General features: G+C 44.4%; 2 protein-coding genes across 9 annotated transcripts in view; both read left to right on the top strand.

Annotated features, from left to right (window-relative positions):
* PRUNE1 (prune exopolyphosphatase 1) overlaps positions 1–14,458 on the top strand; it is a 19,570-nt gene extending 5,112 nt beyond the window's left edge. For 2 of the 5 annotated variants that reach the window (XM_055402156.2, XM_055402158.2), the window contains 7 exons: positions 3,220–3,312; positions 3,980–4,182; positions 5,898–6,082; positions 6,804–6,962; positions 8,439–8,533; positions 10,607–10,765; positions 12,533–14,458. In XM_055402156.2, coding sequence (XP_055258131.1) covers positions 3,220–3,312; positions 3,980–4,182; positions 5,898–6,082; positions 6,804–6,962; positions 8,439–8,533; positions 10,607–10,765; positions 12,533–12,961 — 1,323 coding nt within the window. In that variant the 3' untranslated portion in view covers positions 12,962–14,458. Of the gene's footprint in view, positions 1–3,219; positions 3,313–3,979; positions 4,183–5,897; positions 6,083–6,803; positions 6,963–8,438; positions 8,534–10,606; positions 10,766–12,532 lie in introns of those variants that run through there. The other 3 variants (XM_055402157.2, XM_088835741.1, XM_088835742.1) reach the window with 3 other exon arrangements.
* Positions 14,459–14,935: 477 nt separating this feature from the next.
* BNIPL (BCL2 interacting protein like) lies at positions 14,936–23,190 on the top strand. Of its 4 annotated transcripts, none has more exons than XM_088835744.1 (10): positions 14,937–15,117; positions 16,100–16,195; positions 16,399–16,463; positions 16,680–16,904; positions 19,849–20,043; positions 20,222–20,324; positions 20,488–20,619; positions 21,757–21,843; positions 22,031–22,129; positions 22,594–23,190. In XM_088835744.1, exons 1-10 carry the CDS (start codon positions 15,074–15,076, stop codon positions 22,628–22,630), a joined length of 1,083 nt encoding a protein of 360 aa, XP_088691870.1. In that variant the 5' UTR covers positions 14,937–15,073; the 3' UTR covers positions 22,631–23,190. The 4 variants fall into 4 exon arrangements, with proteins under 4 accessions (XP_088691871.1, XP_088691872.1, XP_088691870.1 ...); XM_055403414.2 differs by having other exon boundaries at positions 14,938–15,117; positions 19,849–20,031; XM_088835745.1 differs by lacking the exon at positions 22,031–22,129 and having other exon boundaries at positions 14,936–15,117.
* The last annotated feature ends 166 nt before the right edge of the window (positions 23,191–23,356 follow it).

Genomic DNA, 23,356 nt, shown 5'->3' on the forward strand with positions numbered 1-23,356 from the left:
TATAATCATTAATTGCAGCCCTTTTCATTCTCAAAAGAGTACTGGTTTGAACAGCAAAGTTTATAGTCACCTAACTTGTAAGCTATGTTAAGGATTTGTGATACACGTCCATGAAAAGATAGCAAGCTCCTTAAGGTGGTAGTTAAATTCTGTACCCCAAGTACAGGAAGCTGGAAGTAGAAGAGACTGGTGTGGCCTGGGTGCAGGGAAGATTTGCAGAGAGAGGGCGCTTGGGTAAGGACAGCAAGGGCTGGAGAAAGAAGATGGAAGGAAACTCCTCTGAACTGTGACAGAGTTGGCTCTTATGTGCTATCTCATTTAATCCTTATAACAACTTCATGAAATTGGTTACAGGAGTATCTTCATTTTTATATGAGGAAAAAGAAGCTTAGAGAGGCCAAAGTCCTACAACAAGAAGCAGAGCTGGGATTCAGCCCCAGCCTGTGGTCTTTTCCAGTGACAGTTCGGCTGCTCTCAGAGAAGAACAAACAGTGCCAAGGACAGAGACGGGAATGTGCACATCGTGTTTCGTGGGCGATGAATGGACCAGTCAGACTCAGGGAGTGGTGGGTGCTGACGGCAGGAAAGAATGCCACCACCTCCCTTGGTTGCTCCTGTTCCAAGATTTGCTGACGGTCCCAGAGTGTTCCTTTTGTGTTAATTCTTGTTGGTTGCTGTCTGAGCTTGGCTGAGCACAGGGCTTAGTTGTTCACCTTCCTGTGGTGGTCATTTCTCCCCTCCTCAGAGCCATGACGTTGTGTTTGGTCCCTACTTTCTGCTTAGCCTTCTCTTGGTGCTGGGGATCTGATTGAGCCTAATTCAGCTGCTACTTGGAAGGACGCAGCACCAGTGTGAATTTTGGAAGGGTTCTCTGAGGGCCCCGTCAGGCCCAGCAATAGACCTCTCCTGCGCTGCATTTCTTCTATTCCTCTTACCTTTATTCTCCAGGGTCAGGGCCATCTGGCCTCTCTTGTGTTTAGTTCCCTCTCTAGAGAACATAGTGCCCTCCCTTACTGCTTCTGTGAGCAAGTTATCTCTGCAGCCACTTATCTCAAGTGCTTTGTTGTCACTTTGGTCCACAGCCATCTGGTCAGTTCGTGGTATCCAGGAAACAGAGGGGCCTTCTCTGGTATCAGGAGGACGAATTGCAAGTCAGAGGAGTTATTATGGGCCTCGGGTCTTGGGTGCAGAATTCTCCTATTGTGCTGGCAAAGAGTTTAATATTGAAAAGAATCTTCCCTCTCCCATGCTGTTCAGTGTGAATGGGTCTTGGCTGCCACATTTTTGAAAGAGGCTTAGAGAAATGGGCACAAGGCAGAACCTAAGGGCAGACTTTCCCCAGAGGTAAAAAATTTTTAAATGTGACCTTTGGGGTGCGTGTGTGTTCAGTTGCACGGTTGTGTCCGTCTCTGGGACCCCTTGGACTATAGCCTGCCAGGCTCCTCTGTCCATGGGATTTTCCTAGGCAAGAATACTGGAGTAGGTTGCCATTTCCTCCTCCATGGGATCTTCCCAATCCAGGAATTGGAACCCACGTCTCCTGCCTGTCCTGCATTGCAGGCAGATTGTTTGCCACTGAGTCCACCGGGGAAGCCCTTTTTCCCAGAAGCTGTTTGTAAAACCTTGACAGATAACCTCTGCCTTCTGTCCTTCTCTGTAGGGCAACTCACTCCAGTATTCTTGCTTGGGAAATCCCAGAGGAGCCTGACGGGCTACAGTCCATGGAGTCACAAGAGTTGGACACGACTTAGTGGCTAAACAAGAACAACAACTAGGGCTGGGAGTAGAAGATGGAGAAGAGGGTGGTTTCAAAATAAAAACTTACCTAGTTACTAGACAGGACAGTTTTTACCACCAGAAGTCTAAAATTGTCCCTTTCTGGCTTTGGGTTTCTGGGCAAGTGAGAAGAGTGGATAACAGTCAATACAGGGAAGCTGATTCTAGGTTCCCCTAGATTCTCTTTCTTCCTAAAGTTATATTACTTGATAAACCGTTACGTGTTACGTTTTACTCTTCTAAATGCTTCCCCACTTCTCTAAACGCTTCTGTCTGGCAAATCTTCCCTGATTGAAGAAGCCAGAGTGGATTTTCACTTTTCTGTGACCCAGCAGTTCTCAACTGGGGGTGATTTTGTCCTGCGCGGAATATTTGGCAAATCTGGAGACATTTTGATTGTCATGACTGGAGGTGGAGTTTGGGGGTGCTGCCAAACATCTGACAACACACAGGAGGACAGCCCCTGCAGCCAAGAATTGTGCAGTTCAAAAGGCCAATAGGGCTGAAATTAAGAAGCTAGTGTATCTCTTAAGGAATCTCTCATATTCCTTCCTCTCTTTTAGAAGTAGGCTGAGATAGAAATTCAAAAGTAAACTGGTAAGAGAGAATCCTTGTGCCTAAGCCGCATGGACTGTATGGTCTCATTCTACCTGGCCAAATGCATCTTTGCTCTTTTGGGCACCTGTAGGTTTTATTGTATTTTATTTAAAGTCTGATGGGGGGATGCAAAGTAACAAGGTTAGTAATAACAACAGATGTATCTCCCTCTTCAGAGTTCTTATCAGCAGCTGCATTTTCAAAGCTTTAAAAATAAAAGTTCCAGCAGCAGCAATTCTTTTTGTTTTAATTGAACCCTTTGGAGAAAGTATCAGTTTCTTGGGTGTGAGAGTTTTGGTTAATCTGGCTACCATTGACACTTCTCTGAGTAGGGGGAATTTCATGGACTAGATATCTGAATAAGGGACTTGATCTTATTTTTACTTTTATTTTCAAAGTCTATTCACCTATTCTCATTTAGAAGTACAAGGATTCTTTTCCCTATTTGAAAACAGGAAAAAAGTACAAACCAGAGTTGATATAGTTTGAATACATCAGCTACCCCAGATGCTGTTCCTTTGACTACTCCTTGGGTATCCCAAGGAGCATAAGAATCAGAGAATTATTTACTGCTCTTCTGAAGGTTCAACATTCAGGGAGACAGTGTGGTAGAGAGGAAGGAGTACGTTTCCACTAAGTAGATACGTGTGGAATGCTTAAAGCTTGGCCAGAACACATATGCCCTTTTAGCTAATATCCTTATCCATGAAATGAGAACCCATAAGAATATCTGACCTATCTCTATGAAGATCAATGAGAGAATGTGTATGCAACCCTACATGTGTATTAGATAAATGGAAATGATTAGAGGATGCTTTTGTTAATCCCATTCTCCTGCCTCTCTAGGAGTCCCAACCCATACATGTTGTGCTGGGAAATGAAGCCTGTGACTTGGACTCCATGGTGTCAGCCCTTGCCCTGGCTTTTTACCTGGCAAAGGTGAGTACCTAAGAACAGAGTTCCTTAGAATGAAAAGATTTGGATTCAAAACCCAGCTCTGCTGTTTGATAGCATTTAGCCTTAGGTAACTCAGATCCCTTAACTTGGCTGAGTCTCATATCAGTAACTATACAATCTGAAATGATAATACTTTGCAATGTTGCTGTGAGGATCAAATGAGCAGATGTATTTTGGAGAATTTGTAAACCATAAAGCAATATTCACACAGTCAGTTACTGACTTATCACTGACTCACTGGACATGAATTTGAGCAAACTCTGGGAGATAGTGGAGATAGGGAAGCCTGGTGTGCTGCAGTCCACGGGGTAGCAAAGAGTCAGACGCAGCTTGTGACTGAACGACAGTGGGTGTCAGTGGTCTGTGTGTCTTCCTCAGGCCCATGGCAGCTCTGGAGGACTGATAGTCTCTTCTCGGCAGCATCCGGAACTAGGCCTTTTCCATGAGTTGTCTTGTTGACCTTCATGTTATTGCTAAGAAGGAGAGAGGGCAAGGGTCATCCTTTTATTTTGATCAGACTGGAAAACTACGGCTTTGAGGAAGGCAGTCACTTTCACAAGATCATGTCTGCCATGGTCCCAGTGGTCTTGTGACTTTTCCTGTCCTGTCACATAACACAGCCATACCTTCTTTTCACTTTCCTATCCAGACAACTGAGGCCGAGGAAGTCTTTGTGCCAGTTTTAAATATAAAACGTTCAGAGCTACCTCTGCGAGGTGATAATGTCTTCTTCCTTCAGAAGATTCACATTCCAGAGTCCCTCTTGATTTTCCGGGATGAGATTGACCTCCATGCACTGCACCAGGCCGGCCAGCTCACCCTCATCCTTGTTGACCATCATGTCTTACCCAAGTAAGTGGAAGAAGTAAAGCTGATACTTATCATGTGCCATGGACTGTGATAAGTAAGATTTTCAAAGAAAAGAAGAATGTTTGCTCTCAGGGATCTCATGGGCTAATCATAATTGATGGGCGATACCAGATATAGAAAGGCAGTAAAAAATATTGTCACTTCTCTAATTATACAAGTAATAAAAAGAAATAGAAACATGAAGAGTTCAAACTAAAGGATAACTCAGAAATAATTTAGGTCTACCTTTGGTATCATTGTTTTAAGATTTCATGGCAGATTTATTGTAATAGAAACCTTTGAATAATGGTTACAACTGTATTTTTTTTAAATTAGCAAAATAATTTCCTTCATAAAGCAATATTTCATTAGTGCTATTTAACAAATGTACACACCTATAATAATTCCATGCCTAATTTAGGACTGAAAAAAATTGGCCAACAAAGCAATACGAATATGGTCTTTCCAAGTGTCTCTGGCTCCTGCTAATACTAATATGTATATTTTTTTTTCCTTGAGCACACTGGTTATAGCAGGGATACTGACAGAGGACAGCCTTCAGGTGCTAGTCCATCTGTCCACTCACTCATTAATAAACTTCTGTTTAGAGGGTGAAGGTGAAGTGGAGTCTCTGTTCTCAAGTAGTTGTCAGTCAGAGGAGGGAACTAGACACACGGGTCATTGTAGTGGGTGTTAGAGGTAAGTGGTAACTGTCATTCAGGGGACAATAGGTGCATGGAAGATGGAGTGGTTAAATATACAAGTGGGGAGTGGAGGATGTCAGGGAAGTTTTTCTAACAGAATGGATCTTGATCTCACTCTTGAAAGACTCAGTATTTGCTTGGTGTATGAGGAGGTGAGGTAATTAGGAAAAGTATCCAGGCAGAGTAATGAACATGAAGATAAGCAAAATGCAGGTAGGCATGAAATAGTGTGGTGACTTGGGAGAACTGGGATTTGTTTTGCATGACTGGAACATAAACTATGAGGGAGAAGCAGGACATAAAAAAGATGACTAGAGAGGTAGGCAGGGGCCTGATCCTGGAGACCTTGTAGCCCTTCCAGGAGATTAGACTTTATTTTAGAGCAGCAGGGAGCTATTGTCAATTCTATTTATTCCAGGTCTTAGCAGAACCAGATTTGTGTTTTTCAAATGATCATGCAGGTAGCCTTGTGGAGGACAGTTTAGGAGGACCCTGAAAGCAAATGTTTGGTTAAGGAACTATTGGAGTAGTTCAGATGAGAGATATTGAGGCAGAGCAGATGAGAATAAGGCAGTAGCAGAGGGTTGGAGAGAAGGGAATGGATGGGAATTGAGCCAGAAACCATAGGATCCTGTGAGCTGCGTGACATTTGGATATTAAGTGAATTGAGGAAACAGGAGAGATTTAGATGTTGGGTGTCCAGGTGTCAACTGGAAAGGCACATCAAACATGTGGATGAGATATGGGTAGCTGATACTTTGTCAAATTCACTATGCAGTATTTAAAGATGGCCTCAGTTATAGTATTTAAGAAGAGAACTGAAAGGAGTGGGGCAGAGGTGGAAGAGATCAAAGATCTAAGTGTTCAAAAAAATAAAAAATTTTAAAAAATTAAAAAAAAAAGATCTAAGTGTTCGCCTAAGATGTCTGTCTTTTCTTCATGAGGAGCTACAGCCGGAGTGCCCCTACCTATCTTTCTTTCTCTTTTCCCCCACATCCCCCCTTTCCCACACAGAAGTGACGCAGCCCTAGAGGAGGCAGTGGCAGAGGTGCTAGACCATCGGCCCATCGATCAGAAACACTGCCCTCCCTGCCATGTTTCAGTTGAGCTGGTGGGGTCCTGCGCTACCCTGGTGGCCGAGAGAATCCTGCAGGGGGCACCAGAGATCTTGGACAGGCAAACTGCAGCCCTTCTTCATGGTGAGGGTGGCTTGGGGGTTGGGATCTGACCCTTTATCCCATCCCAGAGAAGGGAAAGTAAAGAAGTCTAGAGTCTTCCAGCCTGACCATACCCTCTCAAAGCCGCTTAGTCCATAACGGAGGAGGTTCTTTCAAGGAGCAGTTAGGCATTATAAAGGCTTTTGAGTACTTTGTCCCTTGAAGGCCTGGGGAATATTTTGTTGGAGAGAGTAGAAAGGAAGCATAAAACAACAGACCTAGAAGCTGCCTATTAGTAGCATTGAATAATGGAAGGAGGTCTAGCCAAAGAAGCAGGAAATGAATTCTAATACCATTTCTGCCCAGGAAGTAGTTATATGACCTTGAACAAATCTCTTAACCTTTTTTGTTCTTATTTTCTCCATTTGTTAAAAAAAAAAGAGAGAGAACTGGATTCAACTATCTCTTCCAACTGGAATTTGGCCTACGGAAGAGAGGTCATCTCTCTCTGACTAGGTTTCAGAATCTCCAGGAATTGAGATACTCACACTTCCTTTCTACCTTTTCCCCATTTCTGTGCCTGCATTTCAGTTTGGATTTGGGATGTCCCACTCAGGACATTGTCCCAGTTGTTCTGTTTTCCGTGAGTTGCCATACAGTCTCCTTAGGTATTGTGTCCACTGGGTTTGAGGGTAGTGTGTGCTCTAGTTGCCAGGAATGGAGTGCCACAGCATTTGAGTTCTGCCATGCTCCTTCTCCGCAGGAACAATCCTCCTGGACTGCGTGAACATGGACCTTAAAATCGGTAAGGCAACCCTCAAGGACAGCCACTATGTAGAGAAGCTAGAGGCCCTCTTCCCAGATCTGCCCAGCAGAAATGACATCTTTGACTCTCTGCAAAAGGCCAAGTTTGACGTATCAGGTATGAAGTGTTAAACTGGTGGACAAAAGCCTGTTCATCATATGCTTGAAAACCAGCAAAACAATGTCAGAGCATGCTGAATGACTTAAGCTTTACACCAGAAAGAAGCTGGCTAGTATGTGAGTCTAATCATAAACTACGCATTCATTTACTGGATTGTTCTGTCCTGGCTATTGTGTGGATAAGAAGGAATATATTAAGAGTCTCAGAGGTTTTCAGACATTTAGGGACTTCCCTGGTGATCCAGAAGTTAAGACTCTCCACTCCCAATACAGGGAGACCAGGTTCGATCCCTGGTCAGGGAACTAGATCCTACATGCTGCAACTAACACCCAGCACAGCCAAAAAAAATGAATTTTTTTTTAAAAAAAGAAAGAAAATATAGACATAAGTATGCTGAAGGAATATAGTTGTCCCTCAGATCTGTAGGTAAGTGGTCTCAGGATCCCTCACAGATGCCAGAATGCTTGGATGAATTCAAATCCCTTATATAAAATAGCAAAGTATATGATACAGCCGGCCCTCCTTATCTGTGAATGTGAAACCTGCATACAGAGGGTCAACCGTACTGAATTATGAGAGGGAGATCTAGATCACTGGTTAGGGAAGCAGAAGAAACATTTAGGGGGAATATACAAAGGACATTGATGCTTTTGAATTGTGGTACTGGAGAAGACTCTTAAGAGTCCCTTGGACTGCAAGGAGATCAAGCCAGTCAATCCTAAAAGAAATCAACCCTAAATGTTCATTGGAAGTACTGAGGCTGAAGTGCCAATATTTTGGACACCTGATGCAAAGAGTCAGTTCACTGGAAAAGACCCTGATGCTGGGGAAAAAGTGAAGGCAGGAGCAGAAGGGGGCAGAAGAAAAACTTCCATGACTTTTTTTACCCAACTATCTCTTGTTGACATTTTAGAAAAGAGAAGGAAATGGACCACCAGGGCTTCCCTGGTGGCTCAGACAGTAAAGAATCCACCTGCAGTGTAGGAGAGCCGGGTTCGATGCCTGAGTTGGGAAAAGGGCATGGCAACCCACTCCATTATTCTTGCCTGGAGAATTCCATAGACAGAGGAGCCTGGTGGGCTACAGTCCAAGAGTCGGACTTGACTGAGTGACTTTCTTTCACTGCTTGTGAATATTTAAAAAATAGAAAGAAAGGTCCCACATGTACTTTTAGAAAAGTGAAACAACCCAGAAAGGGGAAAATCAGGAGTAAAAGCCTCTCTTCTTCCATTTTCCCTGCTCCCCAAAGTCCCTTGCTCTAAAGGTAACTGTTGTGACCCAGTAATTGAAAATAATTTTTATTTAAAGTAAATTTCCATTCTAGAATTACATCCTGAGTTATGAGCCCTGTTCTTTGCCTCAAAGAGCGACTGTGTTTTTCCTCTTCCTTGACCTGTCTTGGTGTCCTCACCTTCCTGATCCTAGGACCCTGGGTTCTTTTGTTTGACCCTTAGTCTCACATCCAATTTCTAGGACTGACCACAGAGCAGATGCTGAGAAAGGACCAGAAGACCATCTCCAGACAAGGCACTAAGGTGGCCATTAGTGCCATATATATGGATATGGAGGTAAGAGCAAGATGCAGGTGTGGGTGGAGAGAGAAAACCTTCAGTTCTGTTTGTAACCTTGTCCCTGATTCCTGGCTCACCTCTGAAATATATCTTATACCCACTTTTCTCCATCTCTACTGTAACTCCACGGTCCATCATCTCTCACTGCACTGTGAGACCCCCAGTGACCTGTAGTGACCCCATGCTGGTTTCCCTGTCTCCACTTTCGGCCCCTGCAAACTGTTCTCCCCACAGCAGCCAGAGTGATCTCTTTAAGACATAAGTCAGATCCAGGGGCATTCCCTGGTGGTCTAGTGGTTAGGATTCGGTGCTTTGGCTACTCTGGCCCGGGTTCATTCCTTGGTTGGGGAACTGAGATCCTGCAAGCCACGAGGCATGGACAAAAAAAAGACGTGTCAGATCCTATTGGCTCTCCTCCCTTTACTGCCTTTTCGTCACACTTCTAATAAAATCTAAAGGCCTTACTGTGGTTTAAAGGGCCATCTTTGATCAGGCCTTCATCCTTTTCCCTGACATCTGCTCATTCCAGCCCCATTCCTGCACTCACAGCACTGCAGCCACCCCAGTTTGCTTTCTGTTTTTCAGAACCATTAAACTCACTCTTAACCCAGAGCCTTTGCACTCCTTTTGCAGAGCTAGCTCCTTCTTTTCATTCAGGACTTAGCTCAGGTGTCTCTTCCTTTCAAAGATTTTTGCTGATTACCTTAACTAAAGTGATACCCTTTGTGCTCAAAAATCTCTAAGAATTACTTTTTATTTTTGGCCATGCAGCTTGCAAGATCTAGTTCCCTGACCAGAGATCAAGCCTGGACCCCTGCAGTGGAAAGCACAGTCTTAACTACTAGACTGCCAAGAGGTTCCTATTTGTTCTTTTCATAGCACTCAGCACACTGAAAGAATCATGTTTCATGGTTTCCTTGTTTTTTGTCTATATTCCTCTGCTGGTTTATCAACTACCCCAAAGCAGGGACCCTGTTTGTTTTGTTTCTGGTATATCTCCAGCACTTTGACAGTGCCTGACACATAGTGGATGCTCAGTGAATTTGTCAAATGGGTGAGAGAATATAACTCTGATAGTGGTATTTTAATACCTAGTTCCATATCATATTGGGTTAAATCAGTCAACCTGATCTAAACACATACTCTCATAGACTGCACAGCTTTCTCCTAGATAACATGTAGAAAACACTAAATAACTAAAAAAAGAATAGTTTGGCCTCTTCTCTTACTACTCATAACCTGGTTTGGGAACCAAACATAAGAGCACCAAAGGCTTGGAATTCCCTGGCAGTCCAGTGGTTAGGACTCTGCGCTTTCACTGCAGGGAACAGGGGTTCAGAGCCTGGTCTGCAAACTAAGATCCCACATGGCACATGGCACAGCCAAAAACTTTCTTTAACAAAAATTTTTTATAATAAAAAGAAAAACTAGAGAAAAAAATTAAAGAACACAAAAGGCTTTCCAAGTACCATAATCACAGTATAAATTGACTCATTAGAAATACCAAGAATAAAGAAAAGCCCTCATCTAGAGCAGCTGGTGGTGGTATTCATTGGAGGAAATACCGCATGAGATTTTGGAGAACAATATAGACAGACAAAAGAATGAAGAGCCAAGGATGCAGTTGTCATGTTGTCTGTACTTATTTGTATGCACCGTTTGTATTCTATTTTTATTTAGAATAAAAATACCCATAAGGCAAAGACCTTGCTTGTTTGATTGCAAGAGCAAGATAGCCTTGGACATGCCAAGCATGTTAGTAACATTATCATTTTTTAGTTCTTAAAACAATCATGTTTGATAAATGATTTATTCTCATTTGGGATCCTTGATCGTATAACTGAGAAGCAATAGAGCTGATTTTCAAACCAGTTCTGTCTGAACCCAAAGCCTGTGTTCTCCTCATTCTCTCTGTTGCCTTCCAGTACATAAATAGCACAGAGTAAATACTAGCTACCTTTTTTATGGAGTAAAGTCCCAGGTTATCATGCAAAAATGCAAAATCTTCTGTTGGGGATGATAATGAGGGTCCAGCTGTAGCCCTCACCCCGTCCATTTCTTCTGTTTTAGGCTTTTCTGCAGAGGTCCGGCCTCCTTGCAGATCTCCATGCCTTCTGCCAGGCTCACAGCTACGATGCCCTGGTTGCCATGACTATCTTTTTCAACACTTACAATGAGCCAGTGCGGCAGTTGGCTGTTTTCTGTCCCCATGCAGCACTTCGAATGACGGTGAGTCTCTGTCCTAGAGGCCTTATGGAGTTCAGCCTGTGTGCACTGCTTTGTTCTATAAAGACCTCTCCTTGGTTCTTGTATTTATACAGAGGTCCTTGATCTATCTCCAGAATCTCCCCTCCTTCCTTTTTTCCATTTTCTCTGTATATGACTATCCTTAATCATGCTATTGGTGAGAAACGGAGATTCCAAAGAAAATTAGACACAATTCCTACTTAGTAGGACTTGAAATTGGGCTAAAAGAACCTGTTATAAATCTGGAGTTAAAACTTGATTTAATCACTAATTCCTAACTCCTGGAGCTCAGTTTCTTTCTTTTTACCTTATTGCTTTGAAAACTGAAAACAGAAGAGAAACCTTTTTTACTCTTTAACCAGTCAAGGATTAGTTACTCTGTGCTAACTGTGCAGAGTAGTTGAGGAGAAGGTTTGGTTTTTAACTCTGATCTTTCATTTGGCCACCTTTCTCACTTTTCCACCTTTCTTTTCCTCTGTTGGTTACTCATAAACTCAAGGAAGAATTTAAAAGTAGACTTAAGGCAGTCCAGAGATTCTTTGGATTTCTTAGCAATGAGGACTGCTAGACTATCTGAATACAGCTAGATAATCTTTTTGTTCATAAAAGGTATGTCTGCCTTTTCCTACCTCTCTTTGTCTTTATCTTCTCCTTCAGGAAGCAAACATAATTTCATTCAATGGAAAGTAAGTTTGGCATTGTGGAAAGAACTACCCTTTTAAAGGTAGATAAATAGGCTTTTCTGTCCCACATTTGCCACTTACTGGCACTTTGACCAAAGGGAAGTCAGTTGACTTCTGAGTCCATAAATGGCATATTACTACCTAATGTGATATGATCGTGAAACATAGTATCATATGTGAAGTTTATTGCTGGGCACAAGGTACTCTTAGTAATCATGTCATGAAGGAAAGGGTGCTTTGACCCCACCTTCCTGAATCTCCCCTCTTCTCCCTGCCACAGTCCCTCTGATGACTTGACCATCGCCCTGGCGGCCTCTGTCCCGGGAAATGGTAGTCCTCTTTTCACGGTCTGCCCTCCCATTTCCTCTCTTTCTCCTTTGGTAAGAATGGTATATAATAATTTAGAACACTGCTCTAGTGACAGACCTGAGTTCAACTATCAGCTTTGCTTCATTCAGAGTTGACCTTTGGCAAGCTACCTAATCTATCTAAGCTTCAGTTTCCCTAACTATAAAAGATGGTAATAGTAATACCAACCAGTAAGGTAGTTGTGAGGATTAAGCGAGAAAATTAGTATTTGAAAATGGCCAGACATGGCACAGTTCCTGACATACCTCCCAGCCCCATTTGCTCTATTCATTCTTTCTGCCTCTATCGTTCCCCTGACTTCAATGCAGATGCTTGGCCCATCTCAGCTAAGGATAGAGTTCAAGTTTTTAAACAGAGCAGTACCCTTGGAAACAACAAAATCCTAGGATCTGGGAGTCCCAGATTCTGGTTCAGACTCTACCATCATCTGTGTTCAAGACATCAGATCTCTCTGGACTTTGATTTACTTATTAATAAAATGAAATATATGATCTCAAATGTTTCTTCTGTTTCTAAAATACTGTATATTAGTAATCAGTATTAGCTGATGTGCATCAATAAAACAACTCTGGATGACTTAATTTAAATTAAAAAAAAAAACTTTTTTTTTCCTCCTGTGCTGGAGAAGTCTCTTAGAAGTCTCAGCCTTTTGCTTCACTACCTTATATACCATCTCCCCATCTTGTCTCCTCTTTAGATCTGTGGAATCCTGGAACGTTCCCACTCTCCGTCCCTGAAGCTGACCCCTGTCCCAAGCAGCCACCCTAACCTCCAAGCCTATCTTCAAGGCAACACCCAGATCTCTCGAAAGAAAGTTCTGCCTCTGCTCCAGGAAGCCCTGTCAGCATATTTTGACTCCACGAACATCCCTTTAGGACAGCCTGAGACAGAGGGTGTGTCAAGGGAGCAGGTGGACAAAGAATTGGACAGGGCAGGCAACTCCCTGCTTTCTGGACTGAGTCAGGATGAGGAGGAGCCTCCACTGCCCCCCACGCCTATGAATAGCCTGGTGGACGAGTGCCCCCTGGATCAGGGGCTGCCGAAATTCTCAGCCGAGGTCATCTTCGAGAAATGCAGTCAGATCTCGCTGTCAGAATCTACCACTGCCTCCCTGTGCAAGAAATGACTGTTGAGAGGGAAGGGGAAAGAGGGAGAGGTTGCTTGAACCATCCTGAATGCATGTTTTGAGATGTCTCAGCAGCTCTGTCTTCATTGTTCCCGGATCTGGTGTACTGTTGTCATTAACCTAGGAGGAGAAAGAAGAGAAAGAAAGCTGAGCTGGCTTTCTGTCTTTTTCCCCACAATCTCAACCAATCAAACAAATTTTATTATTTAATTTAACTGTTGGAATCCGCACTATCATCTATTTCATTTGCCAGGGTCATAATGTTATAACATACATTTGCACGTATTATGTAATGTAGTAACACAGGTGCAGCAGAGTGGCACAGAAATAATGTGTATACCCCAAGAGGGCCCTCAGTCAGGCTCTGTAACAGAACCAGGATTTCTCTTGGAACCAAACATGCATTGTCTCCAGTATTCATTTATTCTCTTATTAATTCAAGTATTTATTGAATACAATACCTACCTTAAGCATATTCTAGTTTTCAGCCTTTAGCTCATTTCCACCTCCATGACTCCTCTCTCTGCCCCCCAATTAGGTGATGGTGTCTGATCCCAGATGGCTAAATTTCTATTCTCAGCTCGTTGTGACTGTTTCAGGATTATTTAGGGGCAGATTGGAGGCCCTTGTCTTCTGTCCTGATCAGGTGGCCTAGCTCTCAGTTTCTCTGGATCCCTCTGAGCCAGAGCCACAGGGATCCAGAAGACCTCTGGTTCAGGAGACACCTGGGAAGGCCTTAAGACCTCCTGGGCACTGTTCCCAAAAGATGGCAAAAATACCATGAGAGCCCCGGCTCTACTGATTTTGTACCCGTCTCATTCTCCTCTTGCACAGAGTAGAAGGAAACAAGAAGTTTCATACCGAGTGCCATAAACTATGTCTTTTGTCCAGACACTCACTCCTTCAAGTCTCATTTCCCAGTCTGCAAAACTGGTGTTTGCTGGTTTCTGTCCCATTGCCACCGTCCCTTCTCGCCTCTGCTGCTCTGGTTTTTGTGTTTGTCTGTCTCCCTGGGAATGCTCAGGGGCGCCGGATTGTCTGTTTTTGTGTGACCGTGCCCAGGTCCTCAGCCTCATGTAGCATGCACAGGGTGTGATTCCTGCCACAGTGACCCGGCACAGAGCTCCTCCCGCCCCGCCCGACCTGTTCTGCATGTGTAGAGTCCCCCTTTTCTCTTCAGACCAACCTGTTCCCCCTTTTCCTCCCTAATAGCTCTGTTGCCTGTGGGTTGTCAACAGTTTCGCTGAACAGTGGGGTATGTGATGGTTTTGGCATGATGTCTTCATATGAGGGAAACAGTCTGACTTCACTTTGAAGGGATGATGTTTGTAGCCATTGGAAGGTAAAATAGTGGTGTGATTATTGAACCAAAGGAATTTACGTTTTATCGCTTCTTGGCCTTTTGGCTAAGATCAAGTGTAGGAATTTACGTTTTGTAACTTGGTTACTTGTATTTTGCATTTTGTTAAAGTATTAAATACTTTTTTCCTGTTTGAAGTCTTATCGTCTCTTTTTACAACTACAATGAGCTCTTTCCCTTGGATAATTAACTTCCTCAAGATTCATTTCCCTTCTTTCTGCTGTGCTTACTGTCTTCCTTCTGTTGGCTCTCTTTGGGAATAAGGAGCAACAGTCTTTTTATCTCCCCTCATCCTCAGCCTTTCCTTTAATGTTTCTTCTTCCAGAACTCTATCACATACTTCTGTGTCCTTGATTTTGCTTATGCTTGAAAAGTAGGCACACGATAGTCTTAAAACCAAAATGGTTTCTACCATTGCTTTTTTTTTTTTCAAGCAGCTCCCAGAAGGTGTTAAGGAGTCTAGAATGTCTTCCTAGACTCACCCAAGACTAGCCTCTTTGGAAGATGTACTCCTCCCCACAACCCACCCCCACACAGGCAGGGTTTGTCTTTTGTGCGAACCTGCTTCTTGGGAAGGGAGGTGGCAAAACCTGTTTGAGGGGAGGCTCCCTCCCTTCCGCCCCTCCTTCCTCCTCGGAGGCAAGAGCAACGGCAGCCGAGACAGAAAAGTGGGTACAGGAGTGTTGGGGAGCTGGGGCATCCGGCTCCCCAACAACTACAAGTGTTTCAAGGTGACAGGAAGACTTGTGAAGATGGGAACTGTGCAAGAAACCGGAGAAAAGACGGTGGATCTCGGGTGAGTAAGATCTTGGCTGACGTGATCGGAAACAAGGAGTGAACAGTCCTCAGGGATTTTCCCACCATTCAGCTCTTACCAAGTCCTAGCAGAGACAAGACTAAGAGAACTAATTGGCAGGGAAGGGATGGGGGTGGCCTTAGGTAGGAAGTACCAGTATCCTAAGGGAACGGGATTCCAGGGTAATTCCCTATTGCTTTTCTTTTAAGGAAATTTCTATACTTTGTGTCTGATAAACCTGCCCCTGTTCTCCATTTTCTAACTCCCACACTCCAGAATGGCCATGAGAAAAGCTGCCCCAGAACTATGCTAAGATCCAGGTCCTTCCCAGCAAATCTCTCTTCCTCCTTACCTTCTTCCCCCACCCCTCCACCCATGCCATGCTTCCCCTAACCACTCCCCAGTGTGATGGAGGTAAAGCAAGCCTAACAAGGTGCCATCTTTCCCAGCTTTGCCCAGTGACAGCTGGGCAGGTCTGTCAGGTTCCAGCCAATTGTAATGTGAAATACCTCTCACCCTACAGTCCAGGCGGAACAACTGCCACACAGATCAAAATAATTTAGCTTTTGACCTTAGAGGGATCTTAAAGGGGCCTTCCATGCTCCCTCTGCTCCTATACCCAGCAGTAGGGATGATTGCCTTTCAACAAGTGAAGGTGGTAGAAACATCTAGAGACAACAAATCTGAGTTCTTCTTAAGGCCTGCCCTCTGCTCTGTAACTTACTACTATTCTTCATGCCAGTGTTCTCACCTACTATCCAGTTCCCTTAAGACATTGCCTAGGGACTTCCCTGGTGGGCAAGTGGAAGACTGCACTCCCAATGCAGGGGGCCCAGATTCAATCCCTGATCAGGGAACTAGACCCCAGGTGCTGCAACTAAGATCTGGCACAGCCAAATAATAAATAAATTATATATATATATTTTAAAGATACACCTAGTTTGTCTCATAATAATATTTTTTTCCTGGGGGACTATCTTAGCATCAGGGAGAATGCAGAAACAGCAATACTAGGAGCATCCTTGAGACTTGGGGAACTGGAGCTGAAGGAAGAATGGCAAGATGAAGAATTCCCTAGGTGAGGATGTATGAGGGAGGCTGGGAAAGAGAAGAGTTGGTCACAAATGGAGGGTGGGGATGGTAAATTTGGACTTGAAAGAGAGAGAGATGGGAAAAGAAAGAAGAAATAAAATGGTGGTAGGGAAACAGAGTTAATAAAGTGATACCTGGCTTAATGCCTTAGCCTATGTTCCTGCCCCCTTTTCGGCTTTTCCCTTCTAGATTGCTTCCTGAAGAGATTGGCCCTTCTGAAGGTCCTCACGATCCTGAAAGAGACACACAGGCAGGTAGGTAAATGAGAACCTAGGTCTCAAGTCCTTGATTCTAGAATCAAGGTTATGCCAGCCTGTCCCCTTGTGGTTCTACCTCCCTTTCCCCAAATGTCCCGCATTAGTCCTTTAGAATTCACCCCGTAGTGTCACGTACATATATAGGAATTCTAATGTCCTGTGCCAACACACATCCATCTTTCTCTTCTTTTTTTCCTCCTCCTCCAACCCCAGGCACGCCCAGCACTCTAGCCCTGTGTGGCCGGCGCCCCATGCGCAAGCGTCTTTCTGCCCCGGAGTTGCGGCTGACTCTGACTAAGGGGCCTGGAGATAATGGAGCTTCTCCCACCCACTCTGGACCTTCCTCTTCTGATGGCAGTTCTGACCTGGAGGTAGACGAGTTGGAGACACCATCAGACTCGGAGCTGCTGGACAGTGGACATGAATTTGAATGGGAAGGTGGGAAAGAAAGCTGAGGACTGAGCTGGTAGAAGTAGAGGCCAGTGGTAAAGCAGCTCGGGATGGATTTAATGGGACTGAAGTTAGAACTAATAAGAAGATCAAGCGGTAAGATGAGCAAAATTTCCCTGGAATGGAAAGGTGGAGCCTATAGATCCAATGTGAGAGTAGTCAGTATGGGGGGAGGGGAGGGCCACTTCATTTATTGAGGGAAATTTTACTGAATAACTGTTATATGCTATCAGTGAGCTGGAAGTGAAAGTGGAGTCGCTCAGTCATGTCCAACTCTTTGCGAGCCCATGGACTCTAGCTCATCAGGCTCCTCTGTCTGTGGAATCTCTAGGCAAGAATACTGGAGTGGATTGCCATGCATTTCTCCAGGGGATCTTCCTGACCCAGGAGTTGAACGTGGGTCTCCCATATTGCAGGCAGATTCTTTACCATCTGAGCCACAAGGGAAGACATCAATGAGCTACAGCCAGGTTATGAAGATGAACAAGATAATCCATACCTTCAGGGAATTGTCTGTTTAATATAAAACAAACATATGTATAGATAAGTGCGGTAAAGATTATGATCTACATGTATGTAGGGTACAGAGTAAGCAGGGAGAAGGCAAAGGTCAGTTCTGCCTGAGAGGTATTAAGAAAGAGGAAACAATTCTGAGCTTATCGGGTAGCTGGAGAGGCATTCTAGACGGAAAAAGCAAATTGGGCAATAGCATGGCATGATGGGGAATTCAAGGTATTGAACATGACTCTTTGGGTATTAGGGAAAAGTTTGATTTCTTCTCACAACACTTGATACCAAATGTATCAGTTTCCCCCTACCAATTCTGCAGACACAAATTGGATGTCCTACAATTCAGTCACAACACTTACCTGGAGTTAGAACAGATACTACAGGTTGAGGGCTCACCCACAAGACTGCCCTCAGACTTCAGACTTCAATCACACGTCCAGGTTGTCACCTGTGCTTCTGACTGATGGGGGATAAACCGCTGGTGCCCACTACACCCTCCTCAGATTTGATAATTTGCTAGAACAGCTCACAGAACTTGGGGAAACAGTTTACTTACTAGATTACAGGTTTATTATAAGAGGATACAGCTCAGAAACAGCCAGAAGGAAGCAATACATAGGACAAGTTATGTGAAAGGGGAGCACCACCCTCCCAGTACCTCTGTGTATCACCAAGCTGGAACCTCTCAGAATCCCTTCAGTTAGGGTTTGCTTGTTGATAGCATTATGTTTCGCTTGTGCTGGGCCTTCATTGCTGTGCGTGGGCTTTCTCTAGTTGGGATGAGGGGAGGCTACTCTCCAGTGGCACTGAGCAGGCTCTAGGCACACTGGCTTCAGTAGCTGCTGCACATGGGCTCAGTAGTTGCAGCAGGGCAGGCTCTAGAGTGCAGGTTCGGGAGTTGTGGCTCTTGGGCTTAGTTGCTCTGTGGCATGTAGAATCTTCTCAGACCAGGGATTGAACCCATGTTCCTTGCATTGGTAGGCAGATTCTTATCCACTGTACCACCAGGGAAGTCTCAGGGTTTTTTTTTATGGAGGCTTCATAGGTAGGCATGACTGATTAAATCACTGACCATTCGTGATTTAGCATGACCTCCAATCTCTCTCCCCTTCTCGGAGGGCAGATGGCAAAAGTCCCTCTAATCACGGTCACTTCGCCTGGCAACCAGTCACCCATCCATAGGAGCTTTCCAAAGTCACCTCATTAACATAAACTTGTGTTGTTGAAAGAGACCTGTTATGAATAGGAAAAGATACTACTTTCACCTTTATTGTCAGGAGCCAGGAACAAAACCAAAATTTATATTATTATATCACAGATCTGAAGGACTGGGCAGTGAAAAGAGTGACAAAAGACTGTTAAATAGGCAAGGGTCAAATTATGGAGGTCCCTGTTGCCACACTAAGGCGCTTAGATTTTATCCTGTAGGCAATGAGTTTTAATCAAGGGAATAACATGATCAGGATTAATGGCTTTTAAAAGATTGAAAACAACCTAAACATCTGTGAGTAGGATGTTAATTCTATTACTGTCCATCCATGCAATGGAATAGAATGCAACTATTTTTTTAAGATGAAGCAGTTCTTTCTATGGCTATGGAAAAGTTATGCAAAAAATTAGTGAATATAGAATATTGATATTTGAATGAAAATGGGAGGGGAGGAAAAAATGTTTGCTCGAGCTGTGGTGGGTGGGATGGAGGAAAACAGATAAGAGTAGGGAGATAGAAGGCTAGTACTAAGGCCAGATAAGAAATGCTAAGAAGTTATACCAGGACAGTAAGAACAGAAAGAATAATTTATTATCTAATGGAAGTAGATGGAGGAGGATCTGGCTTGAGGGCTGGTAAAGAAGTAAGAGTGTTGGATGGCGTAGAATTTTCTCTCCCAGGCAATTAAATGGATGGGGTCATTCATCAAGAAAGAATATGGCAAAGAGGAGGAAGAGAATGAGTGTGAATTGCACTTTGGGTCTGGTGACTTGGAGATGACAGAGAAACACAAAATAGAGATGTCCACTCCAGACATTCAGGAATATGGGTCTGGTATCAGGAAAGCAGTCTGGGTTAGAGAGGAGTCATCACCATGCTGGCAGTAGCTGAAGACACAGGAATAAATGAGCTCACCCAAGGAAGGAAAAGCATCAGAAGAAAGAATCAATCTGGGAAAATGGCAAGGGCCATCAAGCTACCGTAGTTCAAGGTTACCTCCAGGCCATTGTCCAGTGACAAAGTGAAGATGATAAGTCACAGGAAAGAGAAATCAGCAAAAGATTGGGTTGATTGGACAAACCAGGGCTAGAGTCACAGGGAGAAAATGAGGAATTAGTTGTTGGGGTAATAAACGCTAAGAATCTAAGGAAGTTTCAAGACGCTGAAGATACATATTCTGCCTTGTTGATCCTTCCCCATCCCTCTTTTTAGATGAGCTACCCCGGGCAGAGGGCCTAGGGGCCAGTGAGGCAGCTGAAAGGCTGGGCCATGGTTGTATGTGGGATGTGGCTGGAGAAGATGGTCATCGCTGGAGGGTGTTCCGAACAGGACAGCGGGAGCAGCGAGTGGACATGACTGTCATTGAGCCCTATAAGAAAGTCCTATCTCATGGAGGTAATGGCTATAGTAAGTGAAGGGATAAGAACTGTGACTTCTTGAATAAAATGCTGAAGCTGAAAATTCAGTTATTGGGTTCAGAATCCTTCCTTCACCTTCTAGAGACCCACAGAGATGCTCAACCTAAACAGATGTACTGTCCATCAGTACTTATTTGTTGAGTGAGTTTTCCCCTTCTCTTCCCCAGGCTACCATGGTGATGGCCTCAATGCTGTTATTCTCTTTGCTTCCTGTTACCTACCCAGAAGCAGCATCCCCAACTACACCTATGTCATGGAACACCTGTTCAGGTGAGGTGGAAGGCTTGAAGGGCTCCAGAGTGGATGTTATGGAGGGAAACGTTAAAAAGCACCCCTTCTCTGATCGGTAACTGACTGTCAAGTCTACAGCAATGTCCCTCTCACTCCCCACAACCCCAAACGCATACCTTCCCTGACAATTTCATCTCTCCAGGTACATAGTGGGAACTCTGGAGCTGCTGGTAGCTGAAAATTATCTACTGGTTCACCTGAGTGGAGGCACAAGTAGGGCGCAGTTTCCACCTCTGAGCTGGATACGCCAATGTTATCACACTCTGGATCGGCGGTGAGCCTCTCGGACAAGAGGACTGTAACTCTCTATCTTATCCTTTTCTCTTTCATCTTTCCATTTTTTTCTTCTATTCGGTCTCTTCTAATTTTTTTTTTTTTGGTCCTGGGAGCTCATTTTCCTGACCAAGGATTGAAGCCCAGGCACTGTCAGTGAAAGCCTGGGATCCTAACCACTAGGGCCACCAGGGAACTCCCTCTGCCACTTTTCTTTGTCCCCCTACAACCCTTTCCAAGGTTCTCCTGTTTTCTGTCCTCTCTTGGAGTCAAGGAAATCTAGTTTCAAATCTTGCCTTTATCATTTACTACCTGTATGACTTTGGACAAGTGATTTAACCTCTGGGGTTCAGTTTCCTGCTCTGTAAAATGACAATGATAATATTAATATCTTTGCCACTAAGCATTTGTGAAAATCAAATAAATCAACATGGTGCCTTGCCTGGCAATAGCAGGCAGCCCTTCCTTTTCTCATAGCGTTGCTGATTATTTCATTTTCCACATCTCCATTGTCTTTTCTTGTTTGCCTTCATCTCTGACCCTTATGCCTTTTTTTGGTGACATGCAGGATTTTCCTGTGTCACACAGGATCTTTTGTTGCACTGCACAAATTCTTTGGTCTAGGTACACAAGTTCAGTAGTTGCAGTGCATGGGTTTAGTTACTCCAAAGCATGTGGGATTTTAGTTCCCCTACCAGGGATCGAACCCACAATCCCTGCCTTATCCTCCCCCTGGTTTTTCTTTTTTTCCTTTCTTCCTTCCATCTTCCATTTGGCCACTTTTCTCTTCTGGTTCCTTTTTTCTCTCTCCTCACTGGTCTTCACCTGGCCATGAAGGGATGAAGGACTACACAAAAAGAAGTATGAGGAGCATAGGGCATAGGGCATAGGAAGGAAGTGGGGCTGAGAAGACCAGGCTAAGGGATTCTGAGAGAAGAGTTTGCTAAAAAAAGGAGAAGGTTAAGCAAGATACACGTAGCTGAAATGGCAATTAAAGGAATGGGAATTCAACCCAACTGACAGAGGATTCTAGAAATTAGAGCAGAAGCGAAGGAAACTAAAGTACAGAAGGTAGCTCCACCTGATCTTCAGGTATGAAGGTGGAAGGAGAGTAGGATGGTCTCATGTTCTTCTTCAGGCTCCGGAAAAACCTGCGCGCTCTGGTGGTTGTCCATGCTGCATGGTACATGAAGGCATTCCTGGCATTGCTTCGGCCCTTCATCAGGTACTTGCTCGGGGGACAAAGACCCCCTGCCCCTCTCCGCACTTTCACAACCAAGATTAAGAAGTTCTTGCCCCACTGTGGCTCTTTCTAGCCTTAACCACTCTCTACTTGTTACGTTGCCTTTGTAAGGATCTCCAGGAGCCCTCTTCTTAGTATAAAACACACTTGGTTGATCCTCTCTTTTCAGTTCCAAGTTCACACGAAAGATCCGTTTTCTGAACAGCCTTGCAGAGCTGGCCCAACTCATCTCCATGGATCAGGTCCACATCCCAGAAGTTGTCAGACAGTGAGTCCTGGTTTAAGGATAAAAGTTTGGGATGGGATATGTAAAAGCCAGTTCCCATTTTCTTAATGCCTTGAGGGAGATACAAAGGAACTGAAAGATAGGCTCTGCTTTCAGCTGCTTCCGTGTATCTGGGAAAAAGCCATACATGCAGAGAAGAAATCAAGGACACCACTACTTACTGTAAAAAGAACAAATGAAAAAATTATCCCTATAAGTGCATCAAGGAATAAAGCAGTAATCACAGCATAGAATTTAAGGAGATTCAGACCAGCTCTAGAAATTAAGAAAGGATGTTGGCAGTGAATAGGAGAGAATATCCAGTGGGGGAGGGTTGTTAGGGAGCAAAGAATTCTACATGATGACTAACCCAAGCATCTTCCAATTCACCTGACTTCTCTCCCCAAACCCCTGAATAAAAACCAGGTCTGCTCTTGTACTGATTTTCCCCCCTTTTTTCCTCCTAGGCTGGACCACGATCTCCATGGTTCAGGAAGAACCTAGCATAAGACTGGAAAAATGGGCTTAAGAACCAATCAAAGATACGGATCTGCCTACACCCTAAACCCAGACACATCTGAGCTGTTTTGTAAATCATCTTCAACCCCAGCACCACTGGATCTTCGCATCTCAGTGGGATGTCTTTCCTTCCATGGCCCTGACTTCAAAGCAGGGCCCTGATGTGCTGGGGAACTTTCGTTTCAGCTGGAGGGCTGCATATCGTGGCATTTTCTTAAAGCATAGTGCAAAGGTGTGCTGCTTTAGCTGTAGAACCTTGGGCAAATCACTTCATCTCTTTGAGTCCGCGATCCTTTTCACCTGGGGTATTCCCGCAGTCTGTAGAGGTGAGAAGCGGGCCGATCGGGAGGGCAGGCCTCCTCCATCGGGCCAGGAACCAGTAGCCTCAACGTTGAAGAGCCGTTCTATTTCCCTCTTCCCGTCAGTCGTCATGTCTGCTGCCTGTGAGCCTGAGCAGGGGCACTTTCAAAACCTGTACTTTGTCCTCTTTAGTAAATTCTGATCTGCAGTAAATTTTCTCTCTTAATAAATCAGAGATGTATTAAGCACTGCGCCCAGGAAGTGGACTACCTTTTCCCCACCCGCTGCATCACACACAATCCGTCGGTCGGTGCTGCACATGATCCCCGGGATTTCCACCCGAGGCCCGGGGCCTGCCAGGGCGCCCCTTGCGGGGAGGGCTTGGGGGAGGGGCGCGGCGCGCGTGCGAGC

Source organism: Moschus berezovskii, chromosome 4 (assembly GCF_049115385.1).
Source record: "Moschus berezovskii isolate FMDL1 chromosome 4, NW_MosBer_1.0, whole genome shotgun sequence".
NCBI lineage: Eukaryota > Metazoa > Chordata > Mammalia > Artiodactyla > Moschidae > Moschus > Moschus berezovskii.

What these genes read in the sequence shown, in the direction of transcription:
- BNIPL (XM_088835744.1), top strand. Translation starts at nt 15,074, where the DNA reads ATGGGAACTGTGCAAGAAACCGGAGAAAAGACGGTGGATCTCGG. An exon ending in CAAGATGAAGAATTCCCTAG is followed by an intron (nt 16,196 to 16,398) that starts GTGAGGATGTAT and finishes TTTCCCTTCTAG; the next exon opens with ATTGCTTCCTGAAGAGATTG. An exon ending in TATCACACTCTGGATCGGCG is followed by an intron (nt 20,620 to 21,756) that starts GTGAGCCTCTCG and finishes GTTCTTCTTCAG; the next exon opens with GCTCCGGAAAAACCTGCGCG.